The sequence below is a fragment of the Pelophylax lessonae genome (genome assembly GCF_965119305.1).
Source record: "Pelophylax lessonae genome assembly, chromosome: 3".
In the NCBI taxonomy this organism is placed as follows: Eukaryota; Metazoa; Chordata; class Amphibia; order Anura; family Ranidae; genus Pelophylax; species Pelophylax lessonae.
In genome coordinates, this window is record NC_138770.1 from 511,460,737 (window position 1) to 511,484,852 (window position 24,116).

General features: G+C 39.7%; 1 protein-coding gene across 9 annotated transcripts in view; it reads right to left on the reverse strand.

Annotated features, from left to right (window-relative positions):
* Window positions 1–24,116, reverse strand: part of UTRN (utrophin) — a gene marked incomplete at its 3' end in the record, with an annotated part of 1,040,500 nt that overhangs the window by 71,192 nt on the left and 945,192 nt on the right. For all 9 annotated transcript variants that reach the window (XM_082249947.1, XM_082249941.1, XM_082249943.1 and 6 more), the window contains 2 exons: window positions 21,827–21,912; window positions 3,671–3,828 (listed from right to left, as the gene is read on the reverse strand). In XM_082249947.1, the coding sequence (XP_082106073.1) occupies window positions 3,671–3,828; window positions 21,827–21,912 (244 nt within the window). The remainder of the gene's footprint in view (window positions 1–3,670; window positions 3,829–21,826; window positions 21,913–24,116) is intronic.

The following is a 24,116-nucleotide window of genomic DNA, read 5'->3' on the forward strand; positions in this document are numbered from 1 at the left end:
AAAATAGCCTACAGTTTGCTTCAACACTGGCATCACAAATAAGTGGGCAAGACTAGCATGCTGATTACTTTTTGAGCTATTAGATTTTGCATTTATATTGAAAAACATACAAGTATGGATTACAAAGAGCACTAGAACTTGCAAGTATCAATCCAAAGGTCTCTGGCTTTTGTCCAACTTAGAGCAAAGCCTTCCTGTCCAGAATAAGCCCTACCCCTTTTTTAATGGCCCTTTTGTGCTAAGAAAGCACAAATGGTCAGTGGGTAATCTCACACAGTACTGAGGTCAAGGATTCAGGACCTACCAGGTCCTACAGAAAGCAAGCTGAGGACAACTTAACATGCTTGCAAATACCTCCCTTATTGGTAGTTTTAAAGTCATAGCTACTGGCATAGCAGCTCAGAAAGCTGCTGTGTGGAGAAGGATCTCACTCGATTTGAAAAATGCAAGCACTTGCTTATGCTTACTGGCATGTAAGTTTAATTGCCAAAAACAAAAAGAATGGCAGACAGAGAGAAATCTACCAGACAAGGACCATGTAAAATGAAAATCTTTATTAAGTCACATAAGAACAGTCACATGTCAAAAGAACATCTATTTCTTTACCATGCACCGATCTATGTGCCATGGTATTTTTACAAAATGCAAGAGCATAGATAAAAATTCAGGGACAACAGCAGTGACCAGAGGGATGGAAGCAGAGGCTCCCAATGTACCTTGCTACAAGTGAGTGTACGTAGGCCTAAATCATTGTTAAAGAGGTTATAAGTAAGGGCACTTAAAAGGAAAGATTAGTCTTCACTGCCCATGAATGTGAAAAAAGTGAAAACAAGATACTGCAAAAGCCATACTAACCACTAATAGGAAAGTGGTGTAAGTAGAAAAGAAGGGATTGTAAGCAGCACAATGTCCATTTTGTGCCACAGGATGGCAGCAAGTGATCCCCAAGCTATTTGAACTCACAAACTCACAAACAGGTAAGCACCTATGGCACTTAAAACACAACTTCAATTGAATATAATCAAAGGAATAGTCTTATTATATAGTAAACCAAAAATACTTATTTTACATTATTCTGCAGTAAATTGGGCTTACAAGGCTTACAGGAAGGTGAAAGTTATCACAGTTAATGTGATGCTCACATTAATCTAATGAGTAGCCTTGGTATTGGATAACACAAGGAGGTGCTGTGGTGGTGCAAATATTATTATTATATTATTCACATAGCGATTTAATGATCACTTTAAAATGTAAGTCCACCCTAAAACTAAAACCTCTGCATCTATAGACATCAATGATCTAACACGAATCAATCTAGCCCTGTAAAAAATAAATCATTATACATACCCTTTTTGAAGCCGATACGATCCAGTCTCCAGCGGCGGAATCTCTGCAGAAGACACAGCCGACAAATGAATAGGGAGTGACGTCTCCCATAGACTTACTATGGGGCTTCCGTTGTGGGATGTGTCCTCTGCACCCGCCTGTACAACGTAGCCACGGCTGACAGCTCGGGGGGGGGGGGGGGGTCAGGTCTAATCGTCTTTAAAAAAAGTATGTATACTGATTTCTCCTTTACAAGGTTAGATAGGTTAGTGTTAAATCATGGAAGTCTACAGATGCAGAGATTTTAGGGTTAAGGTGGACTTCTACTTGAAGAATACCAAGTCCAGCCATATTTTCACATATATAGAAATGCAATGTCAACGTCTAATTTCTTCTAAAAGGTTGATAGCACCAAATAAAATGCTGCAGAAATATTTAAAATATCAAATATCTCAATTTCTGTACAGATATGTACATTTTTAACCACCTCCCACCCGGCAGCGGGGAAGCCGATGCACGGGTCAGGCGGTTCTGCTTGCTGCCTGACAACCGTGATCATTCCCCACTGAGAGAGAAGAGTGGTCAGCTGTTGTAAACACAGCTGACCGTTCTTCTCCCTGAAATGATCATAGAGCCCCTGTGATCCTGCTATATAGGAACACAGGTCTCTATGGTCATTTCACAAGCCACGCCCCCTCACAGTTACAATCACTCCCCATGGCTCACATTTAACCCCTTGATCACCCACAGGGTTAACCACTTCCCTGCCAGTGTCAATATTACAGTAACAGTGCATAGTTTTAGCAATGATTACTGTAGTAATGTCAGTGGTCCCCCCAAAAGTGTCAAAAATGTCAGTTAGGGGTCCGATCTGTCCGCCGCAATGTCGAAGTTCTGCAAAAAATCGCAGATAACTAGTAAAAAAAAAAAAAACAATAAAAATTACATAAATCTTTCCCGTAGTTAGTAGATGCAATAACTTTTGTGCAAACCAATCAAAATACGCTTATTGCTTTTTTTTTTTACGCTTATTGCAAGAAAACAAATTGGCCTAAAATTTTAAAAAATTTAGTTTTTAATTTTTTTATTTTGAGAATGTTATATAGCAGAATGTGAAAAATATTGTTTTTTTTTCTTCAAAATTGTCGCTCTTTTTTTGTTTATAGCGCAAAAAAATAAAAAGCACAGAGGTGATCAAATACCACCAAAAGAAAGCTCTATTTGTGGGAAAAAAAGAACATCAATTTTATTTGAGTACAGCGTTGCACGACCACGCAATTGTAGGTTAAAGTGACGCAGTGCTGAATCGCAAAATAGGGCCTGGTCAGGAAGGGGGCAAATCCTTCTGGTCTTAAAGTGGTTAATGTGTTGAGTTATTTTGAGGGGACAACAAATTTACATTGTTATACAAGCTGTACACTCTTTACTTTACATTGTAGCAAAGTGTCATTTCTTCAGTCAGATGAAAAGATATAATAAACTATTTACAAAAATGGGTGTGAGGGGTGTACTCACTTTTGTGAGATACTGTATACCCCTTGTAGCTTCTGTGATAGCTGATGTGTTTATACAGCAACACTTAGGTGTAATTTTGACAGCTTGGAGTTACCAAAAAATCGAACGGGCGTGGTGGGAATGGGGGTTGAATGACAGCAGGGGAGGACAGGGTGTACTGCGCATGTGTGTAGCAAGCTCAGTGTTTGCAACTGGCTAATTAGTAGCAGCACTGTCAGCCTGCCATGCTGGTTTGTTCAATTGGTTGTTGCTTATCTGATAGACCCAATAGGCAGCTAGACTGATAACACTGCATCTAATGGAGAGGCAGTGGCTTAGCATTGTGAGCCTGCAAGTGCGGTTGCTGGCCGGATAGGTAAAAAAGTTTGGGGTTGATTTACTAAAACTGGAGAGTGCAAAATCTGGTGTAGCTCTGATTAGAAACCAATCAGCTTCTGTTTTTTTGTTTGATTGGCTAGCATGCACCAGATTTTGCACTCTCCAGTTTTAGTAAATCAACCCTTTTATCTCATCTAAAAATGATTTAACAATAAATAAATCAGGGCCATTTACCAGTCTGTATCTACTGTCTCATAATAAACCATCATATTCACCCTATCTCCTTCCAACTCTGCATGTTTCAATTTGAGTGTATGAATGAACAAAGAACTAGAGACAACTAAAATGTTTCCACTATGGGCATAAAATGAAAAACTCTTTCAGATATTTAAGCACCTGTGGTGGTAAATATTTTTACAAGATTTTTAGTCTCCCCACTAGCTTATATTAGTTTTCCTGTAATAGGTTTACACAGCATCAGTAAAAACTCAAATGAATTGTCTTTACTTACATGTTGAAAACAACTGCGGACACTTGGTTCAATATTACTTCCCCCAAACGCAGCCACTTCCCCCAGCTGCCGTGGGATTTGAATAGCATCATGTAGTAGTAAGCCCAGCTGCTTCTGGTCACAAGTATCGGCTGCCCCAGAAACTTCCTGGAAGAGATCTATGTGGAAACATAATGTTAATGAACTCCATTACTAGTTAACCGATGAGACAACCAAATGCATATTGCTGTAATATAGTGCATCATAATAAAGGAACAAATTCCAATAATTAACCTCAATATGATTTCTTTATTCTCCTGAATTATGACCACATATTTTTGTGACCACACAGTTCTTCATTTTTTTAAATTAAAAAGTGTAAGATCCTTGAAATATGTTTCCTTATATCTTCATCCTGGCAGGGTTACATTTAGGAAAAGACTTTTAAACAACTAAGAAATATTTTACCCATTCTTATATACAGAACCATTTCAGTGCATGTTTGTTTTTGGGAAGTCTTGCTTGCATTCAGATCAGGTCAAATCTATAGGACTGAAGTCAGGACTCTGACTCGGACATTCTCATATTGCTATATGTTTTTCACTTGAGTAACTGTTACCAGTTTATGTCTGTGTTTTGTAAAATAGTCATGGAACATTTACATTTTTTTTAGCGTCACAAAGAGGTGCCTGATATGTTGGAATTAAAGAATTTGTTAATACAGCTTAACCACTTACATACCAATGTATATAAATTAACCGTAACTAAATATGCGATCAGCAATGCAAGTTCAAAAAACAATTAATAATTTACCAAACACTGTGCAATATTAAATGAACACAATCTATCAATAATAATAAAGTGCTCTGTGCAAATAAATAAATGAAAAACAATATTATAAAAATAAAAAAAAAACGTAAAAAACAGAATACAAAGAACTGTGCAAATTTAGTCCAAAAGTCCAACAATAACTGTGTACTGGCTCCTTTATAAATATCCAACCAAGTGAATACACTTTTTCCAAAGTGCAAAGTGCAATATTTTCTGGATTGAAGTGATGGTGACACCCTCCGTGTTGAAAAGAGGCAGAAAATTCCCACTCAACAGATGATGTTGACTCCTTTTACCGTATGGTAAGCAGAGATCTAAATAGGCTAGTAAGATCTCCGTGATCTAGATTTGGATACTCAGGTTGTCCTCCCGATAGGTCCTCTCCATTTGGTGAATACTTTTAAATGAGAATGTCGGGAAACACAAATGTAGAGAAAGGCGGACTCCTCATAGTGTAGCACTATAAAATTTTGATTTATTAAAAAACGTATCCCAATAGGGCAAATACAGTAAGTCACAAAAAATTGCGATCCAAACAAAGCTCCTGTGCGGTTTCCCGCACTGTGCTTGGGAGCCGCACCGCACCGGAAGAGCCAGCAATGGCGTGCGTTCCAGGCTGGTGCGCAGAGCGAGGTGACGTGCATGTCAGCTTGACGCGTTTCGTCATACAATTGATGTTATCGGTATGTGGTGCGGCTCCTTAGCACAGTGTGGGAAACCGCACGGGAGCTTTGTTTGGATCGCAAGTGTTGTGACTTACTGTATTTGCCCTATTGGGATATGTTTTTTAATAAATCGATATTTATACCTACCTACTAAATGGGTAAAGTTCTATGGTCCCTGAGTGAAAACATCCAGGGCATAAGGCAACAAAGAAGCCCCAAATCATTATCCCCCCCCCCCCCACACCACTGTTCACAGTTAAAAATAAAGATGTCAGGTTGGTAAGCAGTGCTGTTTACCTTAGGTTTTGCTTCCATAAGTCCTATGTGACCTTTCTGCAATCATAACATGTTAGGTAACAAATTCCCAAAAGAAAGTCAAAGTCTACAAGGCATTACAAACTGTTAATTCGAACGAATGTGGTTCAGGCTAGAAGAAAGCATCCAGCGGACAATTTACATTTCCTTTTAAGTGCTGTAAAAAGTCCTTAATTGGGAATTTTATACATATCTCTCAGGCTTTCCCTAATTTACTGATGATAATGAAAACCTTTCACTTAGCTGACAATAGATGTCTGACTTGCTGTGCTGACAGCGGAATGGAAGACTGTCCATCTGACATAGAAAAGGGAAAACAAAAAGCACTGCTCTCATTGTAGACATAGAGGCAGATTTTATTGCTGAATTTTTAAAGGAATCTTTAACAATAGCAGGTGTTAATGGATAAGAAACTATTGCGTCCCAAATGAATTATCCACCTCAGTAAGAAAGCTTCTATTAAACTGCCCTTGGTATGTGTTAAATAAATTGTGTTTATCTCAGACATGTTAAAATAAATTGATACAACTGTATGGACATTGGACACCATATGTACAAGAGCAATGCAAGCAGCAAAACTGTTAGACCTTTAAAATCATACAAACTTGATGGATGAATACATTGTTTGCTGTTCACATACTACTGGATACTTATAATTCCATTCCTGTAAATAATGGGAGCTGACTAATGACTTCTATGTAAAAGGAGAATACTGGAACCAGTTAAACTAATAATTAAAGCAAAACTAAATCCTCTCAATCAACATCAAAGTGGAACTAAACCATTCAATCCTTTTCAGCCAAAGAAGCTGCCATCTTGGTATGGGTTTAATCTCCAACTGCCATGATGCTGCACATGTGATCAGTTATGACACCAGCCATTTGATGGTTTGACAGTTTTGGTTGAGAGCACAAGTAAATGTGACTGTTAGCATTCCTGGCAAGAAGGGGGCACTAAGGGGAAGGAGTTGTAAAGTTGGACCCACCACGGTTTAATTTGCAAATCATGAAAAAAGTTCAGACACATGGTGATTGGATAAATACCCAGACACCTATAAAACCACAAAGACAACATTAACAAATTCAGAGCATTCATACGGCCCTCATACATTCTAAAGTGCATGTCACCGGTGAACTGCCTTCAATCTTGAGTTATAAATGAAAAAAAACTGTGGAAAATCTATCCATAACACAATGAGAGAAGTCCACATAACTGTGGAAACAACTCAGCAGGTGTAACAGTCCACTGTGTATGTGTATTTTTTGTGTAGCTGTTGTTGTTGCCTAGCTTTTTTTCTAGCAGTTTTGCACTGACTGCACTGCAGTAACATATTGCAGCAAGTGAGTCCACTACTGCAGCACTTTATTATGCATAATGCACAATCAGATGATGTGAAATGCAAAGCATTTGAAGTTTTCCTATCAGTTTTAAAGCAGTTAACCACTTTACCACTGGAGGATTTTGCTGTCTTACGTCCAGGCCACTTTTTGCGATTCGGCGCTGTGCGACTTTAACTGACAATTGCGTGGTCGTGCGGCGCTGTACCCAAACGAAATTTACGTCCTTTTTTTTTACCACAAATAGAGCTTTCTTTTGGTGGTATTTGATCACCTGTGCGATTTTTACTTTTTGCGCTATAAAGAAAATAATAGCGTTTATTTTGAAAAAATAACAATATTTTTAACATTTTTTATATGAAATTCCTCCCAAAAAATATGTAAAAATCAATTTTTTTTTAAATTTTTGGCCAATATGTTTTCTTCTACCTATGTTTGGTAAAAAAAAATCACAATAAGCGTGTTTTGATTGGTTTGCGCAAAAGTTATTGCGTTTACTAACTAAGGGAAAGATTTCTGTCATTTTTGGTGTTTTTTTTTTAACGAGTAATGGCGGCGATCTGCGATTTTTTTTGCGGGACTGCGACATTGGGGCGGACAGATCGGACCCTTGACTGATATTTTTGACACTTTTGGGGGTACCAGTGACATTACTGCAGTAATCAGTGCTATATATATGCACTGTTACTGTAAAAATGACACTGGCAGGGAAGGGGTTAATTTTATTGGAGAGGGAGGGGTTAATGTATGCCTGGTGCTTACTAACGTGTGGGGGGGGGGTGACTGAGTGAGCCAGGGACAGATCGGATGTTCAGCTATGCTGAACACTCCGATCTGTCACTCCCTGTCACTTAGGAGATCCGCCCGCTCTGTTTACACAGGCGGGCGGATCTCCAAACTAGATTCCCCAACGATCCCCTGGCCCGACTCCCGCTGTGAATGAAAACAGCGGGAGCGCGCCTCCGGCGGCGCGCGAGCGCCGCCTTCAGGGGGAGGAGTCCAGCGACGTAGGTCTACGTCGCTGGACGATAACGAGCCACTGTGCCGCAGTAGCAGCACAGTGGCCGGAGGTAAAGTGGTTAAGGTGTGAAGAACGAGCAGTTCATGTTAAAAATGTTCATAAATAAAGAGTCACATGTTTATTAAGAGATTTGTGTTGAATTTTGTGTTTTTTGGGCAAAATTTTACATGTGTGGAAATATCGGCCAATATCGGGCGATACCGATATGCGATCGGCGAAATATCGGTATCGGCAACAAAAAAACGATATCAGTCGATCACTAGTCTCCAGTGGAGGTGCTGCATGGTTCCCTAGGACTGATGATCCATTATCTAACGGTCCACGCAGCTTCATGTTTGAGGGTTTCACTGGTTCATTGCATCACCAACAGATGTCTATTATATTCACAGGAACACTGGTGGTGAATATTTTATTTAATCTATTTTTTATTTAGGTTTGTTAATAGTGATTTGTATACAGCACAATAGGAGTATTGCAAGGGATTAATAGGCTTGTATTTTGTGTTTCTGAGTGAGGCTCTATATATTTTATACACTATTATTATGTATTTATCTTTGCCAAAAAAAATAATTATTTAGCACTAAGCACAGTTTTTCTTTCACACGTTTGCATGTAGAAGATCAATCACATCGAAACCAGCATATCAACATTAACTATTTTTAAATATTATGCTGCCAGCATTAGTAAACAGGTAGAAAGGTATAATATCGTTACTTGTTTTAAACTTTTTTATTTTTTTTATTTTTTATTTCTTTGGTTGCTTCCTGGTTTTTGGCCATGATGTCATACATCCAATGAGTCTTAATGAACATCTTTTTTTTCCATTCATCTAGAGAAGGGGAGGAGTGGTTTTCTCAGCTTACCACACTCACCTGCCTACATGCCTGAACTAAGGGCAGGTGGATTCCAGGAAGCTAATGCTACATGAATCATCTGCCCTTAATCAAGATAACACGGCTAGAAATGCTACGGGTGTGTTTTTCAAAGTGATTTCCTAAGGCTCCGTTCACATGTAGGCGTTTTGGGGCGTTTTTGGGGAGTTTTTCTGCTCTAGGATCAGCTCTCAAAACGCCCAACAAGACAAATCCTATTCATTTCAATGGCCCCTGTTCACATCTGAGCGTTTTGACGCTGTAAGCAAAACGCCCAACGCTCAAAAAAGTACATGAGCTTCTTTTTGGGCAGATTACAGGCGTTTTCCATTGGTCTCTATTCAATCTAAAAACGCCTGCACAAAAAACGCCCGTAAAAACGCCTGTAAATCGCGGTAAAAATCGCGTTAAAATCGCGGTAAAAAACGCGCGAAAACGCTACGCTCAGGTGTGAATGTAGCCTCACAAAATAAGGCATGGAGACATGGATGAATGGGCAAGTTTGCTTTGAATAATAAAAATAAATAAAGAGCAATTTTAGTTTGTAGAGCTCAGTTTAGTTTTGCATTCTGAACTGGCCGCTCCAATATACCAAATAGTCAAATCTGCAGCTCTCCTGTCTTGCTTTAGGCATTAAGAGTTCTCAAATCAATATTTATTTAGCAAAGTGAATATTTATGAGTCTCTTATCTGCAACATCTGCCTGATGATAACAACGAATAACTGATTTAGGCCTTATACATAATTATTACATTGTGTTATAATCCCCCACAACTACCAGCAAAAACATTCAGTGAGAATTTCTGACAGATGCAGAGAGAAATTTGTTCTTTACTCTTAGACAAAACATTATGCACTCAATAGCAGATGCCAGCTGGAAAAAAAACACCACAGCTATAATAGACATTCAAGGCTGTCTCATAAAAAAATTTTAACAGGAAGCTTATCACAGAGGAGTTTTGATCATCAGAGAGATACATTCTTCAAAAATGTGAACAAAGTTGGCAAAACACTCAGAAATTCTGCAAACAATGAACAAACAGACTTAGTTGGTAATGCAGATTTACTCATTATGGAGTGCTTAATTTCAAATAAGGGTTCAACATACATATTATAGACCAGAACATGAAGAATAGTTCCTCAGGTTACTGGAATACTATAATATCCCATCCACATCTTGCATTGTTTTATCAATCAGGTAAGTTAAATGCATAAATGTATTTCTCCTGAACAAACAAAGGTTCATGCATTTGGGGTCTCAAAGTTATAAAGGGAGTACATTCATTGAAGTGTTTGACACTCTATTTTAATTTTTGGAAGCATTGTATGAAAGGAACGTGTGCTTTACCTTTCTACATGTTTTAACTTCTTGCCATTTGTTGCATATTAAATTTCACGTGCACACTGTATTTTATCAGCATATAAAGAAATGTCAGCTGAAACCCTTCACAAGGACTACAAAGATTTCAATAAAGGGTTTGTTTTAACGTAGCAGTATTGGGTCCTGTACAGTGATGGTAGTTATTAATTCTGTTAATTCACATACATCTTGGTGACAGATTTTTACTGTGAGCTATGTTGCAATTCAGCAAGTGGGCAAAGGTTTTCATAAATCTTTACTGTTGTAATATGTGTTATTATTAAAGTATTGCTTTAGCGAATGTTGTGTACACAGATGCCTTATTTCATATTGGCAAGGCTCTAGTGGAAACCTGAGGGATTGGTAATGTGCCACCCAGCACATGGGGCCCTCCCTCCTATGTCCCTGTTGTTAAGGGGTTATGGGCTCCTTCATATGCCTGTTGGTATGTGCTCCTGTTGTGCCTATGGTGGGAGTAGATGGAGGAGATTCCAATACTCTCACTACTGGTGGGCTGGGGCACTAATCTGATGCTGCACCCTGTTCAAAAAGTTGTGCTGGACCAGTGGGCGGCTAGGCAGTGTAAGTTCAGGTGGTGCTTCCCAGTGGTGGTGTCCTGATGCCTATGGGAATGGTGATGTAATCCCACATGCATTTGTGTAACGTAGCCACCTACTGGCGGCGGACGGTGTGGTATTCTACAGGTGAAGGTGGCAGAGGATTGAGAAATGGTGCCATATTTGGCTCCTGTTATAGAGGATTTAGGCAGCTACTGTAACTATACTTGATATATAAAAGGTTTTCATTAGACAACAATTGGTTTTCTTTATTATCCATCTATGGTAGGCTTAAAAGTTTCATGGTATCACAAAGGTTACTTCTCATCTGTATGTAGCTCCATATCTATCTACAATGGATAAAAAAAGTCTACACACCTCTATTAAAATATCAGGTTTCTGTGACGTAAAATAATGAGACAAAGATAAATTTTAGAACTTTTTCCACCTTTAATGTGACCTATAAACTGTACAACTCAATTAAAAAACAAATTGAAATCTTTTAGGGGGGCGTAAAAATAAAAAACTAAAATATTGTAGTTGCATAAGTTGTGCATCCCCTCTTATAACTGGGTATGTAGCGGTGTTCAGAATTAAGCAATCGCATTCAAACTCATGTTAAATAGGGGTCAGTACACACCTGTCATCATTTAAAGTGACACTGATTAACCCCAAATGAAGTTCAGATGGAGGCGTGGCAGCGGATGTAGCCCGACACTGGGTCTGCTCTCTCTGCCGGGTATCTATATACTGATCCTGTTGGCACCCTAAGTGCGCTGCCTCGAGTGGAACTAACAGCACTGGTCGACTGCTTGATATTTTAGCTGTCACCCGATCATATTTCAGGGAAGCTACAACATGTCTAAGCAGGGTTCCAATACCCGCTCAGCGGCGGACCACGTGACCCTCTTCTCGGCTGGCGAAGAAAAAGTATAAGGAGGCAGCTCAAAAGTTCTTCGCCAAGCCTGCTACTAAGGAGGTCCCTCTACAGTCTGCTTCTGCTAGTGATCGCAGTAGGGAACAGTCAGAAGCGGATGACCCAGCCCCCTGGATGACACTGCTTTCACCCTACCAGACTGGGATACTGTAAGTACGCTAGCAGATATATTTGCTTTGCATGCCAAGCCAGCTCCAGATCCAGATGGACCAGAGCCTACACTCAGGGATATCCTCTCAGCGGTTACTGCCTGCAATGTCTCTATTACTTCCATAGCTACTGATGTTAAAGGGAGTTAAAGCTGAGGTTTCTTTCATCTGTCAAGATATGCAGAAACTTAGGGATCGCACCACTGCTTTAGAAGGCCGTATTAGCACCCTGGAAGATGAACTGGTGCCCCTGCAATGTGCACTCCCTTATACACATGATACAGTTACCAAACACGCCCCACGGCTGGAAGATCTTGAGAATAGATACATAAGGAATAATATCATAGCCATAGGGATTCCTGAAAGAGCTAAAGGGAAAAAACCCGTTCACATTTATTAAAAAGTGGCTTCTGTCAATGTTTGGGAAGGATTCCTTGTCCTCTATGTTTTCTGTGGAGAGAGGGCATAGAGTCCCTTCACGCCCATTGCCACTGGGTGCTCCTCCTCGTCCTTTCTTATTCAAGCTGTTAAACTATAAGAATAGAGACGCCATATTATTCAAAGCCAGAACCTTGGGGGTGGCCCTAGTAAAGTTTCCCTATTCCCAGACTGTTCTGCTGAGGTACAGAAGCAGAGGGCTCAATTCATGGACATTAAGAAGCGGCTACAGGCCCTGGATTTACAATACAACATGCTTTATCCAGCTGGGCTATGTGTAGTGGCTGAAGGAGAAGTGCACTTTTTTTGACAAGTCATCTCTAGCAGCACAGTGGCTGGATAGTGAAGAGAATGCACTCCGGGAATATGCTGCAAATCGTCGACTATCTACTTAAAGAATTTATCATTTTACAGTTCCACATTTCCTTTAAGTTTGTGCCCCAGGTTCTTTTGTCAAGGCAGATGTCTGCAAGAGCCTGGTGACTTTCCTTTGAATTAAGTCTTATCCTAGACTCCATCAATGTGAGGCCTCACATACGTTGTAGGCTAGCTGATATGTTCTCCCCATGGTTGCCCTACGTGGACATCACATTGTGGGTGTTTTGAGTTTCGGGACCCAGTTGGTCCATATGTTATTTTTGTTAATGGTCCTGTCTGCCTGTGTTCTGTTATATACTATAACACTCTCCTTGCAATGGATTTGTGAAGGATATGTACTTACCCTGGTCATCACAACTCAAATCGGACTGCTTTTCATTTTTATGCCTAGTTACACTCTATACGGTGCAGTTGATTTACCCAAGAATCAAGTCAGCACTAGACCCATGTGGCTGATTCAGGTGGTTCTTTATTCTCATGAACCCCATGGCTAAATGCACTGTGATTCTTTCTCGGAATGTAAGAGGTGTTGGTAACCATGTGAAGCGACTCGCTGTCCAGTGATATGCAAAGCATTTAAGGTCCCCTGTGGTTTGTCTCCAGGAAATACATTTAGCTCCTGGCAATGACTCTCTGTTCTCTCAGAGACTGTACTGCCACCAGTTTCTCTCCATTTTTTCCTTTTATGCTAGGGGATTCAGTATTCTGATTCCCCATGCTATTCAATTCTCATGTTTACAACAGGTTGTAGATAAAATGGGAAGACATGTCTTTTTACAATGTATACAATGTATACTGGAAGGTCAGCATTTTGTTTTAATAAACTGGTATGTCCCTCCCCCTTTCTCTGTGGGAGTCTTAAAGTCAGTGGCCTTATTTTTAGGATGTCATTCTGGCATTCCTACTCTTGTAGCAGGCGATTTTAATAATGTTTTGGATATTTTACTGGACAAACTCTAAGTTATTACTCAGATGGTCTCCTTGCCTAGAGGCCCATCGACCTTTTCAAGACTTGCTGCAGAGATGGGCTTGGGATGTTACATCCCAAGGTAAAACAATTTTCCTTTTACTCTCCAACCCATGGTGGTCTATCTAGGATAGATCTAGGCTTAGCTAATGAGGAAATGCTTCCTTTGATCTCGTCAGCCAATTATGAACCACGCACCATATCTGATCATTCTCCCCCATGGGTAAAATTGGCTAAGGTGAGACCTAAAAAACGAGTTCTTTGGAAGAATAATACTTTCTGGCTTGAATTATTTCCTGACCCTGATCCTGTAGTAAAAGTGATATCCCATTTTGTTGCTATCAATAAGAATACTGCTTCCCCAGGTATGCTATGGGATGCCTTCAAGGCTCTTCTGAGGAGGCAGTTTATAAAAATAATCTCTCACATTAAAACAGGCATGAAAGAATGGGAAACTAACGTTTTGCAGAAGGCTGCCAGGGCAGAAGCTGAATATGTAATGCAACCAGATGATGGAACTAGAAGGGATTGGTTGGAGGCGCAAGCTATGGCACAACAGGTGACTGTTACTAAGGCTGAAAATAAACACTTTTTCAAGCAACAGAAATTCTTTGAGGAGGGGGAAGGAACAGGTCATATGCTGGCTATGATTGCGAAGGTAAATAGGAGTTCCTCCTTTATCTCCAAGCTTATAAAACCTACAGGAGAGTTAGTTACATCTCATACAGATGTTTAACAACTTTCAGGGACTTTTATATGGATATATATTCCTCTAAGACCTCTCCTATGGTAGAGGACATTACTTTGTTCCTTTCAGGATGCCCCCTGCCCGGCCTTAGTGCTTCGGTTCGTTCTATGCTATGCGCTCCTCTTACTGTGGATGAATTGGGTGAGGCTCTAACGTTATCTGCCCCTGCTAATTCCCCTGCCAGTAGAGGTCTATAGGAGATATGTTGGTTCCCTGTTGCCTAGGTTGAGAAAAACATTTATAGACGCTTTGGAGTGGGGTCTCTCCCTCTTTCGATGAATGAGTCAATAATTGTCCTCCTGCTGAAACCTTGCAAGGATAGCTTATCCTCTGATTCATATAGGCCCCTCTCTTTATTGACTACTGACATGAAACTGTTGGCGTGGGTATTTGTAACCCATTTAGCTAAAGTTATCTCTAAACTCATACATGGAGACCAATCAGGGTTCATACAAACTAGGTCTACTGCATTAAACATTCGACGACTATTTCTAAATCTCCAAATCCCTGTCGATAACCCTGGCAATCATGCAAATCTCTCGATTGATGCTACCAAGCCCTTTGACAGCGTCGAATGGACCCATTATTGGAAGACGTTGATGTAATTTGGTTTGGGAACCAAGTTTATTGCATGGGTCAAACTGTTGATGATGGAACTAGAAGGGCTTGGTTGGAGGTGCAAGCTATGGCACAACAGGTGACGGTTACTAAGGCTGAAAATAAACGCTTTTTCCAGCAACAGAAATTCTTTGAGGAGGGGAAAGGAACAGGTCATATGCTGGCTATGACTGCAAAGGCAAATAGGAGTTCCTCCTTTATCTCTACCCTTACCAAATCAACGGGAGAATTAGTTACATCTCATACAGATGTTTTAACAACTTTCAGGGACTTTTATATGGATATATATTACTATAAGACCTCTCCTATGGTAAAGGACATTACTTCCTTCCTTTCAGGATGCCCCCTGCCCTGCCTTAGTGCTTCAGAATGCTCTATGCTATGCGCTTGTTTTACTGTGGATGAATTGTGTGAGGCTATAACGGTATTCGCCCCTGATAAATCCCCTGCCAGCGGAGGTCAATAAGAGATATGCTGGTACCCTAATGCCTAGGTTGAGAAAAATATTTATAGACGCTTTAGAGCGGGGTCATCTCCCTTCTTCGATGAATAGTCCTCTTGCTGAAACTGGCAAGGATAGTTTATCCCCTGATTCATATAGGCTCATCTCTTTATTGACTACTGACGTGAAACTGCTGGCGCGGGTAATTTCAACCCGTTTAGCTAAAGTTATCTCTAAACTCATACATGGAGACCAATTAGGGTTCATACCAACTAGGTCTACTGCGTTAAACATCCAACGACTATTTCTAAATGTCCAAATCCTTGTCAATAACCCTGGCAACCGTGCTATTCTCTCGCTTGATGCTGTCAAGCCCTTCAACAGCGTCGAATGGGCCTGTTTATGGGAGATGTTTACATGCTTTGGTTTGGGAACCAAGTTTATTGCATGGGTCAAACTGTTGTATTCCGCCCCCACTGCTATGCTACGTATTAATGGGGATCTCACGGATCCTTTCCCACTTCATAGAGACACAGGGCAGGGGTGTCCATTGTTGCCCCTGCTGTTTGCTGTTTGGCCATTGGCTTCTGCTTTAAGAATCTCTCAGCGGATAGTGGGGTTCAAGCGTGGTGTAGGTGAGGATAAGGTTTTGATGTATGCAAATGATACTCTCATATATCTGGGAGATAAGGGTACCTCCCTTTGTCAAGGTATGTCTCTGATTACTAGATTTGGAGCCCTGTCTGTTTTTTCCATCAATTGGAGTAAATCTGATAAAAATGATTTGGGTTCCACAACTGTTATATATTTCTCACAATGCCCCACAGTGGATACCCCATCGCTGGTTTGTACGTAATGAAACCTAGCTACCTTCCAGTATGGGAAGGATCAGGCAGGGTTGGCAGTACTCATTCCTAAATTTTACTTCTTAGCACTTCAGCTCCAACGCTTTGGGGGTTTCCAGATCTATAGGATCCAATAGGCACACTTCTTCTGGGTAACTCGCTTAGAGAGGGATTTTTTTTTGAGAATTGCATGCTCCCAACTAGGGCTAAACAATAGTCGATGTGATATCGACTATCGTGCTGCGGGCGTGGGCGATAGTCACATCGCCGAAGATACGATAGTAAGGCATAGGCATTAGGCAGGGAGAAGTCGGGACTCGGGATGACTCACAGTGGTTGTAGCAGAACACGGCCCGACATCCGTCCCACACGTTCAGTCTGCCTGTCTGCAGCTAGCCTAGTTCTCCAGCTGATGGTAATATGATCCTAGAGTGAGGAGCTCAGCTCCTCCCTGTAACCAATCAGCGGCTCCCAGCACACTGACACTGAAGAACTGGAAACAAGCTTGTATTGTAACAGTTCAGAGTGAAGAGTCGAGTCTGTTCACTGAGTAGTTCAGTACACCGTCGAACTTGTGGGACTGGACGGATGTCATGTCACGCTGTGTTCTTCTACCTCCTGCAAACCACTGTGAGTCCCAACTGTGCCTAATCCACACTGACTGTCACTGTCAATCCCTACAATAACATTAACCCTGGCCTGCCCTGGCTGTATGGTGAAATCTGCAATTACAATAAGAAGAAGGCTGCGCTGCTGCAATACTTCCATGATTTCCTCTCAATATTGCAATATATATCGTTGAAAAAAAATATCACAATGTACTTTTTTTCCAATATCGTGCAGCCCTACTCCCAACTTTGTGGGAACAGTTTGGGGTTGGCCCTTCCTGTTCCAACATGACTGCTCACCAGTGCACAAAGCAAGGTTCATAAAGACATGGATGAGCGAGTTTGGGGTGAAGGAACTTGACTGGCCTGCACAGACTCCTAACTGCAACCAAACAGAATACCTTTGTGACGAATTTAGAGCCGAGAATGCGAGCCAGGCCTTCTCTCCAACATCAGTGTCTGACCTCACAAATACACTTCGGGAAAAATGGTCAAACATTCCCAAAGACACACTCCTAAACCTTGTGAACAGCCTTCCCAGAAGAGTTGAAGCAGTTATAGCGGCAAAGGGTGTGCCAACTTAATATTGAACCCTACCGCCTAAGACAGAGGTGCCATTAAAGTTCATGTGCAAGTAAATGTAGGTATCCCAATACTTTTGGTAATATAGTGTATGTGTGGCAGGCAATTATATGTTTCTTGCTATAATAGAACTTAATACTATCATATGTAATGGGCATTTCCTCATCATACCATTTTGCTTTCATACAAAGTGCCGACAATTCTGTACTGAAATATTTGTGTGTTTGTCTCTTTAAAAATGCTGTATATTATGAGTATTTTTATAAATTATATATACACAAGGAATCAATTTTGCATTATATATGTATGCTTGGAACTGACCCAGTGGAGACTGTTTGCTTGTCTCATTCAGGCAATGCGACACTTGCAAAAGCTCATGACCAGTATATTGATTGATAAGTGGGTAAAAGATTATTTCAATACTGTGCTGTTTACTCTCTTTGGAAACTATCCAAGCTCTTGGAAGCAAGTCTAAAGGAAGGGAAAACAAGCCTCTAGATTGACTTATGTATAATAAATGTCAGTATGTTAACCTGAAATTTAAAGGACATGGTCGCTTTCTGTGCTTTACCTACCAAGAGGGTGAAGAAGGAATACAAATATTTAAAGGTAAAGTAAAACAATCCTTTAAGCTCAATGCAGACTAAAAAAGCATGAATATTCTGGTTATCTTATTCAAAAGTGCATGTGATCTTTTATTATAAGGTACAATAAGAATATGGGTGTTTAAAGTATTATTGTTTGAAGAAATTTACTTAAGGATTTTTACATACTAAGCAGTAAAATAGTATATGGTAGATACGTGGTTTATATATTAGTAATACAGAACAGTGAAGAACATACATTGCAAAAGTAATCACTACAGAGACCTATCCTATAGTCATTATCATGTCTGAAAGCTTTGAACTACCTGTGATTACATGGTGACGGCCAAAGAAGTGGTTTGCCAAATCTCATTTTAAATTTTGGAACCGTGAAGGAGAGGGCAAAACTATGTATAGAAAGTGTTACAAATCTGTCTGACTCAATCTAACTAAGCCATGTGACATACTTTATTTCTCTGCTGGCGGTACTTCGATGATGGAAGAGAAATGAGAAATTGCTGCTAAAGGTTTTTTTTTGTCTGATTTCTTTACAGGCTTTTCATATACAAATGTATAGTGCTAATAAGCGTAACGTGATTGTAAAGTCTCATATTTTTTTTCTTTAAAGAAAACATATGTCATACTTACCAGCTCTGTGCAGGAGGGAGTCTCTCGCCTGTGTCCCTGGTCCCTCCCTCCTGCTGAGTGCCCCCACAGCAAGCAGCTTGCTATGGGGGCACCAGCACCGAGCCATAGCTCAATGTGTCCATTCAGACACAGAGCTGCGGTTCAGACCCACCCCCTCTCTCTCCTGATTGCCAGCAGCGGGCGCAAATGGCGCCGCTGCTGTGTCTTAGCCAATCAGGAGGGAGAATCCCGAGCGGCCAAGGCACTCGTGTACATCGCTGGTTAGAGATGGGGCTCAGGTAAGTGTTAGGGGCAGGTAGTCAGAAGAGAAAAGAACCGCTCAGGTGAGGGGGTAATCCCAAACACATCCAACCCAGGTGCAGGCAAGGATCCGCAGTCCTGACAGCAGCAATGGAGGGGTACAAAAAGCCGCACAACCGGTTGAAGATGCAAAAAGTTAAAATCCAAATTTATTGTAATCAAGAAAATAAAACCATCCAAAATGTGACCACAACAGTCGGAGACATGGGGGGAAAAAAAAGCACGGTGGTTGACGCGTTTCACGGAGTCTTCCGCTTAGTCGTAACCAAAGCGGAAGACTCCGTGAAATGCGTCAACCGCCGTGTTTTCTTTTCCCCCATGTCTCCGACTGTTGTGGTCACATTTTGGATGTTTTTATTTTCTTGATTACAATAAATTTGGATTTTAACTTTTTGCATCTTCAACCGGTTGTGTGGCTTTTTGTACCCCTCCATTGCTAAGTGTTAGGGGGGCTGCTCTCACACAGAAGGTTTTTTATCTTAATGCATAGAATGCATTGCGATAAAAAAAAACGTCTGCCTTTACAACCACTTTAAGAAATCTTAACAAAATATTACTTTACAAAAATAAAGTAAAATTTGATTCAATGCAATACACAACTATTAGGGCTGTCAAGGAGGTTTTTACAATCTGTACATCAGAATATAATCTTTTTCAACCACATAGCTCACATAAGTAAAGTTAAATCATTTATAAACTGTATAGTTAACATTTAAAAAAACTAGAATTATGCACAAATGGAATCTAAAAACTGATTTGGTATTCAGTAAAATCACAACAAAGTAACATAATCTGCCTAAACTAATACCACACACAATTAAATGTTCTCATGCCTTTCTTGAGCACATTGTCTGAATATTCACAATCTAATACAGAAAACATATGCCAAACTTTGTTTTTAATAATTGGTAGAATTTCCTCTAACAGCAGTACCTCCCAGTATATGTTTTTGTAGAAGCTCATCCCAATGCCTAGAAGTAGTTTTAGACCTCCTTTCCAAATTGTGTCAGGAAAAACTCTCTCCAGTTCATGCTAGAGTATCCTATGGTGGCTATACATGCTCTAATTTTGTTATTCGATCAATGGGGGATTCGATCAAAACAACTGAATTAGAAAACAAGCAAAAAACCTAAACTTCCCTTCTGATCGATTTAAATCTGATTTAATCAAACAAAAAATTATTGATCAAGTTGCATGGATTAGCAGTACTGAGAACCTTTGGCCATGAGTTTAATTGTACTTGGATCGATCAGATTATAAGATTGCTTAGTAAAAACAGAAGGGCGATCCATAATGTACAATCACATCTTCCAATAATCAACTCACTTCCACTCCCCCATTGTATGACGTTTCAATTGAATGGGTTGTCAACTACAGATCATTTATTACTATTGGGAGAGATCGACTGGAAATTAAATTGATAATTTATTGAAGCGTGCATTGCACCATTAATTCGCATAAATTGAGATCCAGGCTTTTACTGTGATATTTAAAAATATGAATATTGTTCTGTATAAACTATTCTGTTGACCAATCACAACCATCACATGTCAGTTGTACACAATGGCTATCATTCACAGCCATTCATTGTGTACTATTGTGATTTCTGTGATTGGTCATAGTGATCACGTGGCACAGGGTCAGTCGCAGCAGTGTGTAATAGGCAACCATAAGTTAAAAATTCATGATCACCTCCCCCATAGTAAAGAGTCAATACAGTATATAAAAATATGTAAAAAAATAAAAATTAAAAAAATTAAAAAAAAAAGGAAAAAAAACAACACATTTTATTTAATTGCTTCATTTTCCAAAAAATTGTGATGAAAAATTACAACTTCAAAAAACTTGCCATGTCTCTTACGAAATAACTTGGGGTGTCTACTTTACAAAAAGGGGTTATTTTAAGGATATTTTCTAACGTGCCATTTTAGGGTCTCAAGAAATGAGATAGGCAGTCAGTACATCAGGACTGATCAATTTTCAATTATACAGTATATATAACATTTGTAGTATGTATACTTTATAACATTCACACAGAGTAATAATATACACCGATAAAGGTTATTTTTTCCCAAGAAATACAGCAGAACACATTTTGGCCTATATTTATAAAGAAGGATTATTTATTTGCAAAATGTTATAAGAGAAACTCAGATAAACATTTTTTTTTTCTGTATGTTTTTGTTAATATACCAAAAAAATAAAAACCTAGTGGTGATTAAGAACCACCAAAGGAAACTTCTACTTGTCTCCAAAAATATGAGTGAAAGTGTCCTGTATTGAAGTGGTTAATCATGATTTTTTACTATGGAATGTCTCGTTTCCCATAAAACATGTTTGCTGTCATTTTCTATTGACCATAGGATAGACTTTATTGTATAAATATTCAGAAAAAAGTATAGGAATGGGTTAAAGTGGTGGTAAACTCTCTTAAAAAAAAAAAAATGGTTTCCCCGCAGGTTATGTTATAATGTGCTATTATGCACCACACATTATGTATAACAGGCTTACCTGTAAAGTGGATCTCTCCAGCAGCATGCTATCACTGACAGGGCTTCCATCTTTGCCTGCTCTTCCTTCCAAGTTTGCGCGCTCTGAGCATTTGAATGGGCGAGCCGCGATGACATCACTATTGCAAATGTGCATGGGAGTCGCAACACTTGAGTGCGCTGTCCATTTAAAGCATAGTGCTCATGCGCTGGTGATGTCACCGGCAGCTACAAATGTGAAAATCTCCTAACCAACGCACTTTTAAGAGATATTCACTGTACCTATAGGTAAGTCTTATTATAGGCTTACCTGTAGGTACAGATGAAAGAGCAGACTTTACTACCGCTTTTAATGTACAGTGCAAACAAATATTACACTATGCTATGTTAGGGCAACATTATGATAGAACTGGAAATCATATTAAATATCAGATACCAGTAACTATTACTTACAACATATCCTCCAATAATCAAAATTCTACTTACATCTGTATTTTTCTTCTAGAAGTCCCTTGGACAGAGACATAAGTCCAATCTTCAGAGACTGTACCCGAATCTTCCCTGTACGACCCCTGCAAGAAAAACGGTCTCATCAGTCATTTCCATCATGACATAAATCATGCTATATATTAAACTAATTTGACATATTATGCCATTCTCAAACAATTATGAGCAGAGTATTATAATAATTTTTCTCTCCATACTAGGCAAGGCAAAATCAGCTTGAAGCAGGTTAGAAGGTCAAATGCAGGTGAGATGAGAGTCAATTGCAGGTCAGAAGCACTGATAAATAACGTTTGAGTGATCTCAGAAGTGTCTCAAATTGGTTTCAAAGTACATGTAAGCTGAATGGTGCCACACTCTGCAGCATTTAGGATCCACCCATCGCCAGATGACCTGTGAAGTCATCAAACCTGGCCTAAAACATATGAAAAAATGGTAAGTATATAGTTTTTTTCCCCTAAGGTGCAAGGGATGCACAAAGGGTGCTGGCCAGTAGGCAGCAAAGGGTGAAGGACCTAAGCCCAGAGTTAAGCTGCAGGGTTTACTGTAAACACAGAACTCTGTGTACAGGAAAGAGTGATCTGGCTGTTACTTCTCCCTGAAAAGTGTGTAGAAACAAACAACCAGACCAGAAAGTAAAAGTAGCACACATTACACAGATTACACATTGTTAGGCACAAAGTTGATTGCCCCTAGATGTTAACAACTTCCCAGACAGTGTCATTAGTACAGTGTACAGTATTATTACTGATCACTGTATTAGTGTCATTAGCAACATCAATATTAGTTAGTGACCCTCCCAGATAGTGTCTGTTAGTGTCAGATTGCCCGCAACCCTATCACAATCCCACTATAAGCCGCTGATTACCGCGCCACTACAGTATAGCACCTACAGCTGCATAAATTCCAGTATATATACCATTGTTTGTAGACGTACAGCTTTGGAAAAAAACAAATAATTTACACTTATTCAGAATTTTTTTTTTTAATTACATACACATTATTTTTTTTTTTTATTACATATAAAGACATGTAGCAGAATACATTTCGGCATACATTTATGAAGAAAATTTTTTTTTTTTTTATTGGATATGTTTTATAACAGCAAGTAGAAAATAGTTTTCTTTCCAAAATGTTCTTGCTTTTTTCACTTCTATAATAAAAAATAAAAAACCCAGTAGTGGTTAAACACCACCAAAAGAAAGCTCTAGCTGTGTGAAAAAAAAAAAAAAATAATAATAATTTGCGTACAGCGTTGCATAACCGCGCAATTACCAGTTAAAATAGCAGAGTGCTGAAGAGCAAAAAACTCCCTGGACATGAAGGTGGTAAAACCTTCCAGGGGGTCAAGTGGTTAAAAGCCAACTTCTGTAAAATTTTAAGTTATCCCTTACAGTGGGGCTGCACCCGCACTGCAAGGGTTAATTGTTAATCTTGTCTAGCGGAGAGGAGAAACACTTTTACTTTCCTCATCCTCTGCTCCCTTGGCAGGTGGCACTCCCCCGTGCTTTGGGGGTGAACTGTCCCCTTGGCATTATCACATCCAATGCATGGACCTGCTCTGGTCTTGATGATATCCGAATCCTAGACCATTAGAGTGTAGGGGAGAAGAGGCTGTGGGGACCGGCCTAGTAGCGGGGAGTTGCAGAGGAGTGGGTAAGTAAATCTTTGTTTGTTCCCCTAGACCTAAACGAGCAATTGACCCTTGCAGCGACAGAGTAGCCCCACTGCAAGGCATACTTTTATTTAGTAGCCCAGCGTTTTAAGGTTTTAAGCTTTAAATAATTATTTTCTTCATGACTCACTAAATGTGTCATATTATTCCAAAGTGGGACTGCAGCCTCTTGAAACAAGTCATTACTGCGGCCTTCGTGTTTTAAAAAGGTAAGGGGACTGTGAGGTGGTGCTCTGCACCAGTTTACATCTGGAGCACATTTCTGAAAGCTAAGACTCAAGGCTATTTTGAAGATAAGAATACTGTTAAATAAAGGATTTTAGTGGTCAGGGTATCTAGGTGTTTTTTTTTTTTTTTTTTAATTCTTCAGTCACTGAATTCTTCATACTTTTATATGGCAGAATTACCTTTTAAGTGTTATCTGCAACATTTTTTTTTTCATATATATCTAACTCTGTAGTCCAATATAATTGGCCTTATAATGCTAAAAACCATCAACCAACATCTCATTTTTAGATTTGTGATGGAAGTGAGGCATGTATAATTGTATTCTGTTTTGGAAGGCTCTGCTGTGTTCATACTGATTCTGAAGGCAAA